An 18009-nucleotide genomic window follows, 5' to 3' on the forward strand; every position below is an offset into this window, starting at 1 on the left:
TGGCACTGATTCCAAGTAGCAATTGAGCAGTACCAGTGACAACTCTGACAATTCCTCAGGAGCCAAGAAAAACACTCGAAATAATCTGCTTTGCTTTTTGACTACTGATATTGCTCCCAATGTCCTTAAGTCTTCAAGCAATTGTTATTGCTGAAAGCCTCCTATCCTTAAATAAGTTTACTTTCTCTGCACACATTACTTTGACTGCCACTATTAAACATGATTTAATTAACTCGTGATTGGTAAGTGGTTTTTCTTGCTTAGCTAAAAAATGAGCCACTTGAAGTATCACTTTGGGAACAGCCTCATTTTATTTTTAGTGAAGAAATTCTGCTGTGATGAGATATTCCATTCTAAAGTTTCTAACTTTTCTGACCACTGCTTTCCTGTGAGTTGGGAATATTGTTGTATTTAGCCTAATAACGTACAGCTCTCACATAACTGCACAATAACTACAATGACTTGCCAACAATTTTGTAAAATAACCCACATTCTACTGGGTTAAAAGCCACAATGCTCAAAATCTACTTTTCTTGTTTTGATGATGGATAAGTACTTGTAATTTTTTTTTAAGTCACAGTGCCATGATATGTGTGGTTCTCAAAATATTGTCCAATTATAAATGCATCATTGTAATTTGCAGTACTCTAAGCAGCAGCGCAAAGCCGGGAGAGCATGACCTCGATCTCTCCTGCACCTACTCACTCATCTCTGCTGTTGGAGAGTAGAAGCACACACACACACTACATTAGAAAAAGAGCATGGCTGTCTTCCAAAAAAACTTTATTTATGGACACAGAAATCTGAATTTTATATAATTTTCACATAGCACAATGTATTCTTTTTACTTTTTTAGCCATTTAAAAACAAAAAAAGAAAAAGATGACTTTTTAAAAAATGTTCTTAGATCACAGACTATTCAAAAACAGGTGGAGGGCCAGATGTGCCCCATGGACCGTAGTTTGCTGACCGCATGCTGTTACATTATGCAATCCATTGTCCAGTCTCACAGCATAGTTAATAGATTAATAATAAGATAAGGTACATTCAGATTGAAAACCACAGCAGAGCAGGCTTGTACTAATTTATATTGTAAATGTTGAACCTATGAGCCTCCAAAGTAATGCTTTTATTCAAAAATTATTAATAAACTTATTTCATAGAAGTTTGTCCATACTTGGTGCTGGACTGGGGTAGCAGGTAGGTGCTACCAAAAATTATTATTGAATATTGAATTAGGCAGGGGATTCAGAGCTTAAAAATACTGCAAAACTTGGAACATTTTAACCAATGCAACACTGAATACTGTCACCTGATGAGCTCATTTCATTAGAAAAATAATTACCAAATGATAGTTCATCAAAACATTCTTGCCCAGCAATTTATCCTCTCCCATGTATAAGAACAGTACATACACTACAGCAAAAGATTGCAAACAACCTAGGTATCCATCACTAGGAGCCTGGCCAAATAAATTAAAATATGCTGATACAAGGGAATTCTAGGCAGCCAATTAAATGACTGAAGAAAAAATAAAAAAGAATAAGCCAACCACAGTCGCTCACAACTGTAATTCTGGCACTTTGGGAGGCTGAGGCAGGCGGATCACCTGAGGTCAGGAGTTCAAGACCAGCCTAGCCAACATGGTGAAACCCCGTCTCTACTAAAAATACAAAAATTAAGCCAGGCATGGTGGCCTGCGCCTGTAATCCCAGCTAATCGGGAGGCTGAGGCAGAGAGAAATGCTTGAACCCAGGAGGCGGAGGATGCAGTGAGTCAAGATTGTGCCACTGCACTCCACCCTGGGCGACAGAGCAAGACTCTGTCTATAAATAAATAAATAAATAAAATAATGAAGAAAAAGTTGAAGATAATGCAGTTGAAGATTTGCTTCTCTTCCTAAGTCTATATTGTAGAGAAACTCTCATACATGTGCATAAGTGTTCAAAGCAGCCGTGTTTATTACAGCAAAAACATGGACACAAACTTTATGACCAGAGAACAGATTGTGCTATCCACAGAATCCATCCATACAGGAATGAAAAAGAATGAGTCGTAAACACACACACTCACGTGGATGAATCTCACAATTGTGAGGGGGAAGAAACCAAATTGTAGACCACAGAAAGATATTTATATTGAATGTGAAAACAGGCAAAATCCCACTGTGCATTGCTTAGGAATATATTCCACACATAGTAAAAATGGAAATGGTAACCATCAAATTCAGGTATTGAAGGAGAAGAGAAGCTATTAGGGCATAGCTTTGGGTAGAAGGAGAAGACAAAAAATGGAAATGGTAACCATCAAATTCAGGTATTGAAGGAAAAGAGAAGCTATTAGGGCATAGCTTTGGGTAGAAGAAGACAAGAGAAGCTATTAGGGAAGGACAGCTGAATTGGCACATCTTAAGCTGGAGGGTGGATACGGGTACTCAGCATATTATTATTACTAAAATATTTTTAAATGTTCATGTTCCATATGTACATAGGCATTTTGTTCCATGAACAAAAGAGATGTAAAACTGGGTTATAGGGCATATCATTTGTGTGTGATGATGTGTTGTTCTTAGAGAACATACCCAGATATTGTTATTTATGCATAGAATACTCCTGAAGGGACACAAATCATTACAGGAACTGCCTCTCAGAAGCAGTGGGTAGGAGAGGGAAGAAGACTTAAGACTACCCTTTTAAAGTTGTATTTGGTACTGTGTGTGTGTAATGACTTTTCAAACTACAAATTTAACCTTTGTCCTTAACCCAGTGGTCTGGAAGGTAAGTATTAAGACAGGAAAGAAGAGAAAAGGTGAAGGAAATTACCAGAGTGACTGGAATCCCACACTCCTGGCACTGACAGGGACGGCCAAGGACTACAGTCGTGGCTCCCCTCCGCCCGCCATGCGTGACCAGTGGCCCTTTCCTTCTCCCACTGGGTCTCTGCAGAAGGTTCTTCTGCCGTCTCACAGCTTTAACCCACTGAAATAGAACTAGTATTTCTTCCACAAGACCATTCTTAGCCATCACGCTCTACTCTTCTAACCCCCACCCCATCAACCGTCGGGTCTCCACTGATGGCCAGCTGATGGTCTACTGTTCTTGCCAATGCCTTCATACGTAAGTTGCTACCCAGTCTGATCCAATTTAAATTCAGGCCCCTCTCCAGGGCCAGTCTTGGCGACATGGAAGGGGAGCAGGTAAGTGCTGGGTAGAGAAGGGCATGAGCCCTGGCTAGAGCTCCACCCTCGGGCCTGCGCCCACCGACCTAGGTGAGGACAGGCATTTCTCTCTTCCTGACCAAATGTTGCATTTCCCAAGACCACCATGGCCTGCCACGTCCCCATACTGTGCCTATAAAAGCCCTGAGACCCTAGCACACAAGCGGCTGGACATGGAGGGGAAGGGAGCACACCCGCGGGCGGAAGAGCACACCCGCGGGCGGAAGAGCACACCCGCGGGCGGAAGAGCACACCCACGGGCGGGCGGAAGAGCACACCCGCGGGCGGAAGAGCACACCCACGGGCGGGCGGAAGAGCACAGCCGCGGGCGGAAGAGCACACCCACGGGCGGGCGGAAGAGCACACCCGCGGGCGGAAGAGCACACCCACGGGCGGGCGGAAGAGCACAGCCGCAGATGCTGGCAGGCCATCGACGGGCGGCATGACGCAGAATTTGGCCGGGGCAGTCGGAGGAGAGCCTAGGCAGCCCGACTCCAGGGGAAAACGATCTCCCTTCTGGCTCCCCCATGTGCAGAGAGCTACTTCCACTCAATAAAACCTGGCACTCATTCTCCAAGCCCACGTGTGATCCAATTCTTCTGGTACACCAAGGCAAGAGACCCCGGGAGAGAGAAAGCCTCTGTCCTTGTGATAAGGCAGGGGGTCTAATGGCTGGTGCGGTGGGTCAGGCCTGTAATCCCAGCACTTTGAGAGGCCAAGGCCGGTGGATCACGAGGTCAGTACCAGCGTGGCCAACATGGCGAAACCCCGTCTCTACCAAAAATAGAAAAATGAGCCCAGGCGTGGTGGCGGGCGCCTGTAATCCCAGGTACTCCGGCACTCCCGAGGCTGAGGCAGGAGAATCACTTGAGAACGGGAGGCGGAGCTTGCAGTGAGCCGGGATTGCACTACTGCACTTCAGCCTGGGCGGCAAAGCAAGACTCTGTCTCCAGTCAATCAATCAATCAATCAATCAATAGGCAGGCGGTCCAATTGAGCTAACAAACACAAGCCACCTATGGACAGCTAAACTAAAAGAGCACCCTGTAACACACGCCCGGTGGGGCCTCAGGAGCTGTAAACATTCACCCCTAGACACTGCCATGGGGTCAGAGCCCCACAGCCTTCCCTTCTGCATGCTCCCCTAGGGGTTTGAGCAGTAGGGCACCAAAGAAGCGAGCCACACCCCCATCACACGCCCTGAAAGGTGGGTAAGGGAACTTTTCCCGTTTCAACAACAGCTTGTTTGCACGCCAAAAGGGCTCTTACTAGCATCTCTTTCCCTAGTTCTCCCTGTTAAACTTTCCACTGGGATCCAAATTTGCTTGTCTGTAGCTACCATCTCTAATTGCTTAACACTAAAATTTCCATTGTATTCCATAGCACCCTTAAGCTGAACTTCCCCACATTCTGGTTCAAGTAAGTTATCCCCTCTTTAGGGAGAATTACGGAGCTCTCTGTTCTTCTGGCCTGCCTCTCCATTGAGCAGAATCTCTGCACCATTGCTCTGGGTCCTTGGCAAGGACAGCAGCCCCTTCTCTTGGAGTGACACCTTGCTTTAGGATCAGAGCACTGGTCGTGGCAGTAGCCCTTGGTTTTTGTCTTGTCTTGTTTTGTTTGAGACAGAGTGGCCCAGGCTGGAATGCAGTGGTGCAATCTTGGCTCACTGCAACCTCCACCTCCTGGGTTGGGTTCAAGCAATTCTCCAGCCTCAGCCTACTAAGTAGCTGGAAATACAGGCATGCACCAACACATCTGGCTAATTTTTGTATTTTTACTAGAGATAGGGTTTCACCATGTTGGCCAGGCTGGTCTTGAACTCTTGAGCTGGTGATCTGCCTACCTTAGCCTCCCAAAGTGCTGAGATTACGGGCATGAGCCACCGCGCCCAGCCCAGCCTTGGTTTTCTTGGCTGGCTTCTGCTACTGACTGGACTGGGGCAGTGAGCTAGGACATCGGTGATCAGGGCCAAGTATTCTCACCCTGCTGTGCCAGGGGCAGACTTCTGTCCAGATTCATCAGCTGCTCTTGTCTGGAACAGAGCTTCTGCAACAGAGTTGGGGGTAAGGACAGATGCTGGCAGCCTGACCCTCCTGGGCAGATGCCACAGTCCTAAACTAGAAGCTGGCAGGAGAGTCCAGTGTTCCTGGCTGTACCTGCACAGGGCACAGCTTCTGTCTCCCTGAGCTGGGGTGAGCTTCTGTCTCCCCCAGCTGGGGTACTGTGAGTGATAAGGCTGGTCCTGGCTCCCTCCCCGAGATCTGGGAGATTCTCATGAATAAATGTTGCTCCGTGGGCAAACAAGGACAATTTGACTTCCTCTTTTCCTAATTGAATACCCTTGATTTCCTTCTCCTGCCTAATTGCCCTGGCCAGAACTTCCAATACTATGTTGAATAGAAGTGGTGAGAGAGGGCATCCCTGTCTTGTGCCAGTTTTCAAAGGGAATGCTTCCAGTTTTTGCCCATTCAGTATGATATTGGCTGTGGGTTTGTCATAAATAGCTCTTATTATTTTGAGATACGTCCCATCAATTCCTAATTTATTGAGAGTTTTTAGCATGAAGGGTTGTTGAATTTTGTCAAAGGCCTTTTCTGCATCTATTGAGATAATCATGTGGTTTTTGTCTTTGGTTCTGTTTATATGCTGGATTATATTTATTGATTTGCGTATATTGAACCAGCCTTGCATCCCAGGGATGAAGCCCACTTGATCATGGTGGATAAGCTTTTTGATGTGCTGCTGGATTCTGTTTGCCAGTATTTTATTGAGGATTTTTGCATCAATGTTCATCAAGGATATTGGTCTAAAATTCTCTTTTTTTGTTGTGTCTCTGCCAGGCTTTGGTATCAGGATGATGCTGGCCTCATAAAATGAGTTAGGGAGGATTCCCTCTTTTTCTATTGATTGGAATAGTTTCAGAAGGAATGGTACCAGCTCCTCCTTGTACCTCTGGTAGAATTCGGCTGTGAACCCATCTGGTCCTGGACTTTTTTTGGTTGGTAAGCTATTGATTATTGCCACAATTTCAGCTCCTGTTATTGGTCTATTCAGAGATTCCACTTCTTCTTGGTTTAGTCTTGGGAGGGTGTATGTGTTGAGGAATTTATCCATTTCTTCTAGATTTTCTAGTTTATTTGCATAGAGGTGTTTGTAATATTCTCTGATGGTAGTTTGTATTTCTGTGGGATCGGTGGTGATATCCCCTTTATCATTTTTTATTGCATCTATTTGATTCTTCTCTCTTCTTTTCTTTATTAATCTTGCTAGCGGTCTATCAATTTTGTTGATCCTTTCAAAAAACCAGCTCCTGGATTCATTGATTTTTTGAAGGGTTTTTTGTGTCTCTATTTCCTTCAGTTCTGCTCTGATTTTAGTTATTTCTTGCCTTCTGCTAGCTTTCGAATGTGTTTGCTCTTGCTTTTCTAGTTCTTTTAATTGTGATGTTAGGGTGTCAATTTTGGATCTTTCCTGCTTTCTCTTGTGGGCATTTAGTGCTATAAATTTCCCTCTACACACTGCTTTGAATGCATCCCAGAGATTCTGGTATGTTGTGTCTTGGTTCTCGTTGGTTTCAAAGAACATCTTTATTTCTGCCTTCATTTCGTTATGTACCCAGTAGTCATTCGGGAGCAGGTTGTTCAGTTTCCACATAGTTGAGCGGTTTTGAGTGAGATTCTTAATCCTGAGTTCTAGCTTGATTGCACTGTGATCTGAGAGACAGTTTGTTACAATTTCTGTTCTTTTACATTTATTGAGGACAGCTTTACTTCCAAGGATATGGTCAATTTTGGAATAGGTGTGGTGTGGTGCTGAAAAAAATGTATATTCTGTTGATTTGGGGTGGAGAGTTCTGTAGATGTCTATTAGGTCCGCTTGGTGCAGAGCTGAGTTCAATTCCTGGGTATCCTTGTTGACTTTCTGTCTCGTTGATCTGTCTAATGATGACATGATAGTATATCTAGAAAACCCCATTGTCTCAGCCCAAAATCTCCTTAAGCTGATAAGCAACTTCAGCAAAGTCTCAGGATACAAAATCAATGTGCAAAAATCACAAGCATTCTTATACATCAATAACAGACAAACAGAGAGCCAAATCATGAGTGAACTCCCATTCACAATTGCTTCAAAGAGAATAAAATACGTAGGAATCCAACTTACAAGGGATGTGAAAGACCTCTTCAAGGAGAACTACAAACCACTGCTCAAGGAAATAAAAGAGGATACAAACAAATGGAAGAACATTCCATGCTCATGGAATTGATTCTTCATGTAGGAAGAATCAATATCATGAAAATGGCCATCCTTCCCAAGGTAATTTACAGATTCAATGCCATCCCCATCAAGCTACCAATGACTTTCTTCACAGAATTGGAAAAAACTACTTTAAAGTTCATATGGAACCAAAAAAGAGCCCGCATCGCCAAGTCAATCCTAAACCAAAAGAACAAAGCTGGAAGCATCACGCTACCTGACTTCAAACTATACTACAAGGCTACAGTAACCAAAACAGCATGGTACTGGTACCAAAACAGAGATATAGATCAATGGAACAGAACAGAGCCATCAGAAATAATGCCACATATCTACAACCATCTGATCTTTGACAAACCTGAGAAAAACAAGAAATGGGGAAAGGATTCCCTATTTAATAAATGGTGCTGGGAAAACTGGCTAGCCATATGTAGAAAGCTGAAACTGGATCCCTTCCTTACACCTTATACAAAAATCAATTCAAGATGGATTAAAGACTTAAATGTTAGACCTAAAACCATAAAAACCCTAGAAGAAAACCTAGGCAATACCATTCAGGACATAGGCATGGGCAAGGACTTCATGTCTAAAACACCAAAAGCAATGGCAACAAAAGCCAAAATTGACAAATGGGATCTAATTAAACTAAAGAGCTTCTGCACAGCAAAGGAAACTACCATCAGAGTGAACAGGCAACCTACAAAATGGGAGAAAATTTTCGCAACCTACTCATCTGACAAAGGGCTAATATCCAGAATCTACAATGAACTCCAACAAATTTACAAGAAAAAAACAAACAACCCCATCAAAAAGTGGGCGAGGGACCTGAACAGACACTTCTCAAAAGAAGATATTTATGCAGCCAAAAAACACATGAAAAAATGCTCACCATCACTGGCCATCAGAGAAATGCAAATCAAAACCACAATGAGATACCATCTCACACCAGTTAGAATGGCGATCATTAAAAAGTCAGGAAACAACAGGTGCTGGAGAGGATGTGGAGAAATAGGAACACTTTTACACTGTTGGTGGGACTGTAAACTAGTTCAACCCTTGTGGAAGTCAGTGTGGCGATTCCTCAGGGATCTAGAACTAGAAATTCCATTCGACCCAGCCATCCCATTACTGGGTATATACCCAAAGGACTATAAATCATGCTGCTATAAAGACACATGCACACGTATGTTTATTGCGGCATTATTCACAATAGCAAAGACTTGGAACCAACCCAAATGTCCAACAATGATAGACTGGATTAAGAAAATGTGGCACATATACACCATGGAATACTATGCAGCCATAAAAAATGATGAGTTCATGTCCTTTGTAGGGACATGGATGAAATTGGAAATCATCATTCTCAGTAAACTATCGCAAGAACAAAAAACCAAACACCGCATATTCTCACTCATAGGTGGGAATTGAACAATGAGAACACATGGACACAGGAAGGGGAACATCACACTTCGGGGACTGTTGTGGGTTGGGGGGAGAGGGGAGGGATAGCATTGGGAGATATACCTAATGCTAGATGACGAGTTGGTGGGTGCAGCGCACCTGCATGGCACATGTATACATATGTAACTTACCTGCACATTGGACACATGTACCATAAAACCTAAAGTATAATAATAATAATAATAATAATAAAAGAAAAAGAAAAAAAAAAAAAGTTGCTCCGTTTGCTGCAAGCCCTTAGGACAATCTTCACAGATTTAAAATAGTTTTTTAAAAATCATTTTCACCAGTTATAATTGTTTTGCTACCGAGAGGGTCAAGGAAGCTCCTCACACACAATTCCATCAAAGAAGACTTCTTAAGGAAGCAGAATGTTCTACATTCAGTTGAAAAAAGATCAGTTGCTCTTTAGTTCTGTTCTGTTTGATTACACAAGGTCCTAGGCTGATGATGCAGAAGTTCGCGTCTCGTTCTAAGAACATATGAGTTGATATTTTAGATGGTCATTTTCTTCAATTACTATAGAGATATTTAATATAGATGTCTCTATTTCCTATGCTGCTTTCATAATCTAGAACATACCATTCTCAGAAATTTAGTAAGTGACAGGTAATGGGGTAATAAATGTCTCAGATACTCAGCTGATTTTGTGTATATTTCTAGAGATGGGCTAAGATACAGCCCAAATATAAAAATCATTCATCCACCAAAACTATAAAGAAAGTAGCCCAGGGTTATTGTGCAAGCCTCTTAGCAATGGCTGAATGATACTTACCAAAGGTAAAACTGTTCTAGAAAGGGCTTAAAAATGTATCTATCCTATAGACCTACAATATAAATATGCCAATATTTGCTCTTATCTAATACTAAGAAGAAGCATTCATTTGTTTTAAGCAAAAGAAAATGTACAGTTATTTATTGAGTCAGTGTCTACCAAGTGACAGGCCCTATGTTAACTACAGGACATACAGGAGAGACACGGCCCCTCCCTCTCCAGGGGGAGCACACAGAATGGAGCTATGGAACAACACAACCGCACAGCAAAGGCACATACGGGGGGATCTGAAGAGCAGGGAAGTAAGGCCATTAAATGGGCATATTAAGGGTGCAAAAGCATTTATTAGAAGGAAAAATAATTGACCAATCATTTCAGGCAGAGAAAATGGCTAGAGATGTGGCTGCCCCGAGCGTGTGGGGCCTTCATCAGAGGAACAACAGTCTCAGGGCTGGAGAGAAAGAATGAGAGAAAGTCATAGATGTGAAGGTGGGTGGGAGCTAAGGGATCAGATAACAAAAAGGCCTCAGAGTTCTAGTTACATTTCAGAAAAGTAACTGCAGTGGCTCTAGAAAGCCACAGCGAGATGCAGTCCCTCCCCTGGCTCTGAATCGGAGGCACAGGGCAGACTGCCCCTCACAGACAGGGTGACTCAAGGCTTTCAGATGAAAAACTGACAGATTTGTGCTAATGGACAGTAAGAAGAGGGCAGTCTTCAGGGTGCCTCCCAAGGTTAGGCTTAGGCAACTAGATGGATAGGGACAGCAAAAACTGGTGATCAACAAAGAAATGTGTGTGTTACAGACGCTTGTGGTAGACGGCTATGTGGCCACCAGGTATAAGGCTATGTCAGTGGACATCTCAACACAGATATGACGCTGGGGAAGAGGGAAGGGGCCCGAAGCACAGATTCTGGCCTGTCAATGTGAGCTGAGACTGGAGAGGAGCTAAGGCCGTCCAGTAGGAGGCAGTGCAGGCAGACTCTCTATCAGGGAGCATCAACAAGAGCATGACACAGAGCAGAAGGGGCGAGAAAGACAGCTAGTGAACCAATCTGTGATATGAAATCCTACTTGGGTCAAATAATAAAAGCAAGTACTACAACACAGCACACATAAAACCTGGAGGACACTGGTAATTGTAATCCTCAAGTTGCTTAACATCTGAAAAGAACTTAAAAGTACTTTAGGAGTAAGTCCAGAAAAATAAAGGCTATTTTACTGAAGTAGATATTACCTATTCTGAAATAGCCATCTTCTAATCGTTTGTCTTTGGTTTCTTTGCTTATTTCCAAACCTTCACTCTAAAATAAAACAAAAGCATTAATTTCAAAAATAATTCTATTTAAACTAAGTTATTAATATATCTTAATATAGATGAAGTGACATTTGTAACACAGCTATCCCTAAAAAGAGGAATATCATCTCAGTCTTGAACTTTAAAAAACTTATTACATTAATAATAAAAGATGTTTTCTTAAGCCATCGTTTGAATCTGTATATAATATATTGGTGGTTGGAAATGAAACATTAAATCAATGAAATAGAACAGTATTTTCTATTAAAACTATAGAAGAACTGTGTAGTTAACTTGAAAGAAATCTAAGGATTCCTGAGAGACCAATAAATTAAATTGTGTATTAATTAACAGGCATTAAAAACACATAGAATTTGGACTCAAAATACAAACAGCAAGTAAACACTAAAGAAAACAATGATTCAGGCCGGGTGCAGTGTCATGCCTGTAATCTCAGCACTTTGGGAGGCCGAGGTGGGTGGATCACGAGGTCAGGAGATCAAGACCATCCTGGCCAATGGTGAAACCCAGTCTCTACTAAAATACAAAAATTAGCTAGGCATAGTGGCACACATCTATAGTCCCAGCTACTCAGGAGGCTGAGGCAGGAGAATCACTTCAACCTGGGAGGCAGAGGTTGCAGTGAGCCAAGATCACACCACTGCACTCCAGCCGGTGACAGAGCGAGACTCTGTCTCAAAAAACGAACAAACAAACAAAAAACAATGTTTCATTTCTTTTTCTAGTAGAAACATTCATATTATTTGCAACCTCCACCTCCCAGGTTCAAGTGATTCTTGTGCCTCAGCCTCCCGAGTAGCTGGGATTACAGGCGCATGCCACAATTCCTGGCTAATTTTTGTATTTTTAGTAGAGATGGGGTTTTGTCATGTTGGCCAGACTGGTTTTGAACTCCTGACCTCAAATGATCCACCCGTCTCAGCCTCCCAAAGTGCTGGGATTACAGATGTGAGCCACCGGGTCTGGCCTGTTATTTTCCAAGATAAAACAAAATGAAGGCTCTTTCTATGAATGGGTCAAATGCACTCGTCAAATATAAAAGTGCTTCATATTTCAAAAAAATTAATATTATTCACCATTGAGTCCTGCAAATCATGAGAATTTTCTTTCCCCTTAAAAACAAGACAAGCTTCAAGCTAAGTCTACTAGTATTAGTTGCTAGGGAAAGGTAAGAGGAAATAGCAGTCATACCTTAAAAGGCAAAACTTCCACAGTTGTGTTTAGCAGAATATCTCCAGGATGTTCTTGGTTGCCGCTATGGAACAAATAACTGAAAATACAAACATCAAAATAAAAACACAAGTCGGGCTAGATTTTACAAAGATTCAAGAAAATGACCTTACCTCAGAGTCAGCTTTTCTAAACAAGACTCTAAGCAAGCAAAGTTGACAACACTAGAGCTTGTAATAACTGCACAGTATGTGTTCTGAATGGTTGTAGGGAACTTAGAAACTTAAGAGCATGACCCCTAGGTGATAAGTTCATTCCTTCTATCAGAAACAATTATGTTTGCTGCTTTACATAATAATGTACCTAGATATTTTCAAAAAGGATGAGTTTTATGTCACTGTCTATAATGCTTTAAATATTTAAACCTCTTCCCAGAAAATTATAATACCTATATAATAGTGCTGTATCTTATATCAGAAAAAAACTTCACTAGGACAACCAGTAGTCATGGCACGTCCAAAGACCAGTTCTAGGTTGGATGTGGTGGCTCACATCTGTAATCCCAGCACTTTGGGAGGCCGAGGTAGGAGGATCACTTGAGGTCAGGGGTTCAAGACCAGCCTGGGCAACACAGTGAGACCTCGTCGCTATAAAAAATTTAAAAATTCGCCAGGTATGGTGGTATGTGCCTGTAGTCCCAGCTACTCAGGAAGCTAAGGTGAGAGGATTGCTTGAGTTTAGCCTGGAAGGTCTAGTCTACAGTGAGCCATGACTGTGCCACTGCACTCCAGCCTGGGTAACACAGCAAGAACTCATCTCTAAATAATAATAATAATAATAATAATAATAGTAATAAATAATAATAATAAAGGAAACAAAGACTAGTTCTATCCAATACAAATAACTTTAATATTAGTAGACTAAAAGTAAATTAACCTCTTAAAATATCTGAATATCAATATTAAAAAAGCATTGGAAGAATGACTAATTATCGATATATGGTGACAGATCTAAAATACTTTCTGGGTATGAGTATAATACTCTGTTTTTGATACTCTGAAAACAAACTAGTAAGTATGCGTATGCGTTCTCAGGGTGTGGGGAAGGGAGGAAACTAGATAAGACATGCAAAGTATGTCTGAATCCAAACCTAACTTTAGTTCAGTTGCATGGTTAAAAGTTTAGGCTTAGGAGTCAGAAAGACCTGGGTCCAAATCCTGGGTCTCTCACTTACTAGAATTGTCACCTTTCACGAGTTTCCTCAGCTTTCTGAGCCTGAGTTTATTCTATAATGCAGATAGTCCCATCTACCTCAGAGGACTGCTCCAATCAGTTCAGGAGAACTGACAAAAAGTCCCCTGCACATTAAAAATGCTCAGCCAGTCACAGTATGGTTATGATACAGTTACAGCGGCGGGCCAGTAGATGTGGCTGTAAAAGGTTACGTGGTAATTCTTGGGGTGATAGAAACGGTCCTTATCTTGATATACTGGTGTCAAAACCACAGTCTGCAAGATGCTACCCTTGGGCAAGTGGGGTGATAGGTACACAGGATGTCTCAGTTTTACTTCTTACAGCTGTGTGTGAATCTATACTTTCTCAAAAGTCAAAGACTAAGAAAAATAAATTGATTGTTGAGGGAAAAAGCACACAAAATAAATGTATCAAGTCAAGTGAAACTGACCCTGTTATCTCACCTCTATTAACAGTTTGATAGATTTTTTGCAGATTTGTTCTATGTACATAATATATGTAAAACATTGTTTTTATTATTTCAAAAAATCCTTCTATAACCTATAATTCTATACTTTCTATATAGAATGCTATATATTCTAGAATCCTATACACATATAATGCTATAATCTATAAAATGATCTATAAGGATATTCTATAAAGTTATAAAATTTGCTTTTTACCCCATTTAGTGTATATCTAAGAAAGTTTTCATGTCAATACATATTAATCTATGTCATTATTTTTGATGACTGCTTACAGCATTCCACTGCGTGGCAATATCATTTTATTTAACCAAACACATACTAATGGACATCTATGCTGTTTCTAATGCTATGCTGGCTCTCTGAGTGATAAACAATATCTCAAAGTGCAGAGTATTACTAATAGTATAAAAATGAACTTTAACAGCAAAACAAATAAATGCTCCTGCAAGTGCAAAATATTATTCAAAACTATTTCTGTATGTTCTTCCAGTGGTATTCCCAATGCTTAAAACACTTTTAAAACTTGAATTCCTCCTTGGAATCAGTTTAGACTAACAAAAGAAAATTAGTAACATTGTATCACAGCTCTAAATTGTTTCTGACTACCTCAAATAGAATTACTGAAAATGATTTCTGGTGGATTCTAAAAATCAAATTGGCCCTCCCATTGGGGCACATAAAAGGAAATACCACAGAGTGGGGAACTATGTTCCTTTAAGTATGCCACTGCCAATCTGGGGAACATACCCAAACCTGAAGAAGGACTGAAGGAATCACAACTATTAAATTAAAAATCGGCCAGGCACAATGGCTCACACCTATAATCCCAGCACTTTGGGAGGCAGACATGGGTGGATCACCTGAGGTCAGGAGTTTGAGACCAGCCTGGCCAACATGGTGGAACCTTGTCTCTACTAAAAATACAAAAAAAATTAGCCAGGTGTGGTGTCAGGTATCTGTAATCCCAGCTATTTGGGAGGCTGAGGCAGGAGAATCTTTTGAACCAGGGAGGCGGAGGTTGCAATGAGCTATATCGCACCATTGCGCTCCAGCCTGGGCAACAGAGCGAGACTGTCTCAAAAAAAAAAGGAAGAAACTCCTAAATTTTGTAAAATGAATATAAATGCTCAAAAACATAAAACAACTGTAAATTTCTCCCTGGTGTACTGAAAATAACCTAGCATTTGTAAAACCATTGACTAAGAGTAGTCATACTCTGTCAAATTTATCATTTCAACCAAATTGCTGGGCTAATCAACTAGCTCCAGATCAATTTTCAAGGGACATACCAGAATAAAGACATAAACACTAATTTGAGATTTTCGAGAGTTCCGCATAAAAGTATTAAAAAATTATACTAGATATACTAAGTCCAGAAATACCAATGAAGTTCACCAAACGTGTTAAATGTCGACATTACATCTGAAAACAACATGCTTATTTTTATTATGGCGTTGTTTTACATGTAATTTAAAGCCCAACATTTTGGGCCCCACTGTGTCCCATCTGTCATGCACACACACAAAAACCTATTATAAATCACATTACGAAAAGAGATTCGAATTGTAAGATCACATACATTTCAATAATCACCAACCTTTCTACATTGACTGGTTTATCAAATTTAAACAAGATGTAGTCTCCAGCTATTGGCGTGATAGCCCAGAAGAAATCCTCTCCCATGTAAGTTTTCTCCAGCGTATGCCCTTGGTAGACCTTCAAGGAAGTAGATACCTCTGCAGGTGGGTTTACGTGGATTTTAAGAAGTAACGGTTTCATGTAATCTTTATCCTGGGAGCAAAGACATATATGCTATTAAATAATATACAGCTTATTTAAGAAGAAAAACAATAATTATACCTTAAATAACAAGTTGTATGTTCATGAGAAAATAAAATTAAGTCACCAACCGTGAGTTTTTGGATTTTTCCTGATAGTGATGAGTGCAGACCAACATGTTGGAAAAGGGAAGGTCTGAAGCGAATTCGTAGATTTGCTTTCTGTCTATCACAATGTTTCTAAATATTTAAAAAAATCATGTTAGTGTTGCATAATAAAGTGAAATCTTGCCCTCACCTGGAAAATGAGAAGACCTTTATTAAAATATTGAAAAGAAGGGCCGGGCGCGGTGGGTCATGCCTGTAATCCCAGCAAGTTGAGAGGCCGAGGCGGGTGGATCACCTGAGGTCAGGAGTTTGAGACCAGTCTGGCCAACATGGTAAAACCCCATCTCTACTAAAAACACAAAAATCAGCCAGGTGTGCAAGCCTATAATCCCAGCTACTCGGGAGGCTGAAGCAGGAGAATCACTTGAACCCAGGAGACGGAGGGTGCAGTGAGCCAAGATCGCACCACTGCACTCCAGCCTGGGTGACAGAGTAAAACTCTGTCACAAAAACAAACCAACAAACAAATAAAACAACAACAACAACAAAATTGAAAAGAAAACAACTTCAAGTCATAATTACAAGTCATATTTTTTTCTAGTCTTTGAGGCACTAATAGATTTGCTACTTACTTGATAAATAGTCATGATCCAGAAATTTAAAATAAGCATAGTTAAGGGAAGAGTGAAGGGTTTAACTTCAACCATCCTTCAACACGTCAATAAAGATTTGACTTTTAATATTAAAATGAATAAACTATAGACTGGGGGTTAGTTCAAATATACAAAATATTTTTTATTAAAAATACAATGAATTTGCAAATTATAAATGGCACATTTTGTTGCACGAAAGCATCTTGAAAATGTGAGGCAATCATTTGCCTAGAAGCAGGTAAATGATATTAAAAATTCCACAGACAATCTCTGTCAACACAGGAAGGGACACCTATGTTTCAACTCGCAGTGCCCCACGGTCCAGACGTTCCATCTCAACCTGTCTTCAAGCGTGGGCCTGGCGTGTGAAGGCTGTGCAACACCAAGGGCCACTTGACAAATATTTATTTAGACTTTTCATTTTCAATAACTTACATAAGTTTGGGGCCAAAAAAAAAATTAAAAAACACATCTTTATAAGAAATTTACACTTGACTGGGCATGGTGGCTCACGCCTGCAATCCCAGCACTTTGGGAGGCCAAGGTGGATGGATCACCTGAGGTCAGGAGTTTGAGACCAGCCTGGCCAACGTGGTGAAACCCTGTCTCTACTTAAAATACAAAAATTGGCCGGGCGCAGTGGCTCACGCCTGTAATCCCAGCACTTTGGGAGGCCAAGGCAGGCAGATCACGAGGTCAGGAAATCGAGACCATCCTGGCTAACACATTGAAACCCCGTCTCTACTAAAAATACAAAAAAAAAAAAATTAGCCAGGCGTGGTGGCAGGCGCCTGTAGTCCCAGCTATCCAGGAGGCTGAGGCAGGAGAATGGCATGAACACAGGAGGCGGAGCTTGCAGCAAGCCGAGATCATGCCACTGCACTCCAGCCTGGGCCACGGAGCGACACTCCGTCTCAAAAATGAAAAAAAGAAAAAAAAATACAAAAATTAGCAGCCAGGCTTGGTGGCTCACGTCTGTAATCCTAGCACTTTGGGAGGCTGAGGTGGGGGGATCATGAGGTCACGAGACCAAGACCATTCTGGCCAACACGGTGAAACCTGGTCTCTACTAAAAATATAAAAATTTGCCAGGCATGGTGGCACGTGCCTGTAGTCCCAGCTACTCGGGAGGCTGAGAGGCAGGAGAATCGCTTGAACCTGGGAGGCAGAGGCTGCAGTGGGCTGAGACTGCGCCATTGCACTCCAGTCTGGGTGACAAGCGCAAAACTCTGTCTCCAAAAAAAAAAAAAGAAAGAAAGACATTTACACTTTCAAAGACTTCTAATAATATACTGGGTGCTAAAATGCCTACTTCTCAAGAGGTTTCACTTCACTGGCATTATTACTGACACTACAATAAAGGGGAAATAGTGTATTTTCTTTGCAGAAATACTCAAGTGGAAGGAGAAAGAAAGGGAGGAAGAGTCAAAGGGAAGGGCAAAGGGCAAGAGAGAGAAAAGACTGAGGAGCACAAGGCTGAGGAGAGAGCGAAACCACCGAGGCAGTGTCTGGAACTCAGCCTGTCACTCCAGTGGCAATGGAAGGACTCTGGCCA

General features: G+C 41.5%; 1 protein-coding gene across 5 annotated transcripts in view; it reads right to left on the bottom strand.

Moving 5' to 3' along the window:
• MGAT4A (alpha-1,3-mannosyl-glycoprotein 4-beta-N-acetylglucosaminyltransferase A) overlaps positions 1–18009 on the bottom strand; it is a 122658-nt gene that overhangs the window by 9049 nt on the left and 95600 nt on the right. For 4 of the 5 annotated variants that reach the window (XM_054476498.2, XM_063648488.1, XM_054476502.2 and 1 more), the window contains exons 11-14: positions 15826–15933; positions 15513–15706; positions 12216–12294; positions 10944–11010 (exon numbers count right to left, since the gene is read on the bottom strand). In XM_054476498.2, the coding sequence (XP_054332473.1) occupies positions 10944–11010; positions 12216–12294; positions 15513–15706; positions 15826–15933 (448 nt within the window). The remainder of the gene's footprint in view (positions 1–10943; positions 11011–12215; positions 12295–15512; positions 15707–15825; positions 15934–18009) is intronic. The other variant, XM_063648489.1, reaches the window with a different exon arrangement.

The sequence above is a fragment of the Pongo pygmaeus genome, chromosome 12, assembly GCF_028885625.2.
Source record: "Pongo pygmaeus isolate AG05252 chromosome 12, NHGRI_mPonPyg2-v2.0_pri, whole genome shotgun sequence".
NCBI classification, from domain to species: domain Eukaryota; kingdom Metazoa; phylum Chordata; class Mammalia; order Primates; family Hominidae; genus Pongo; species Pongo pygmaeus.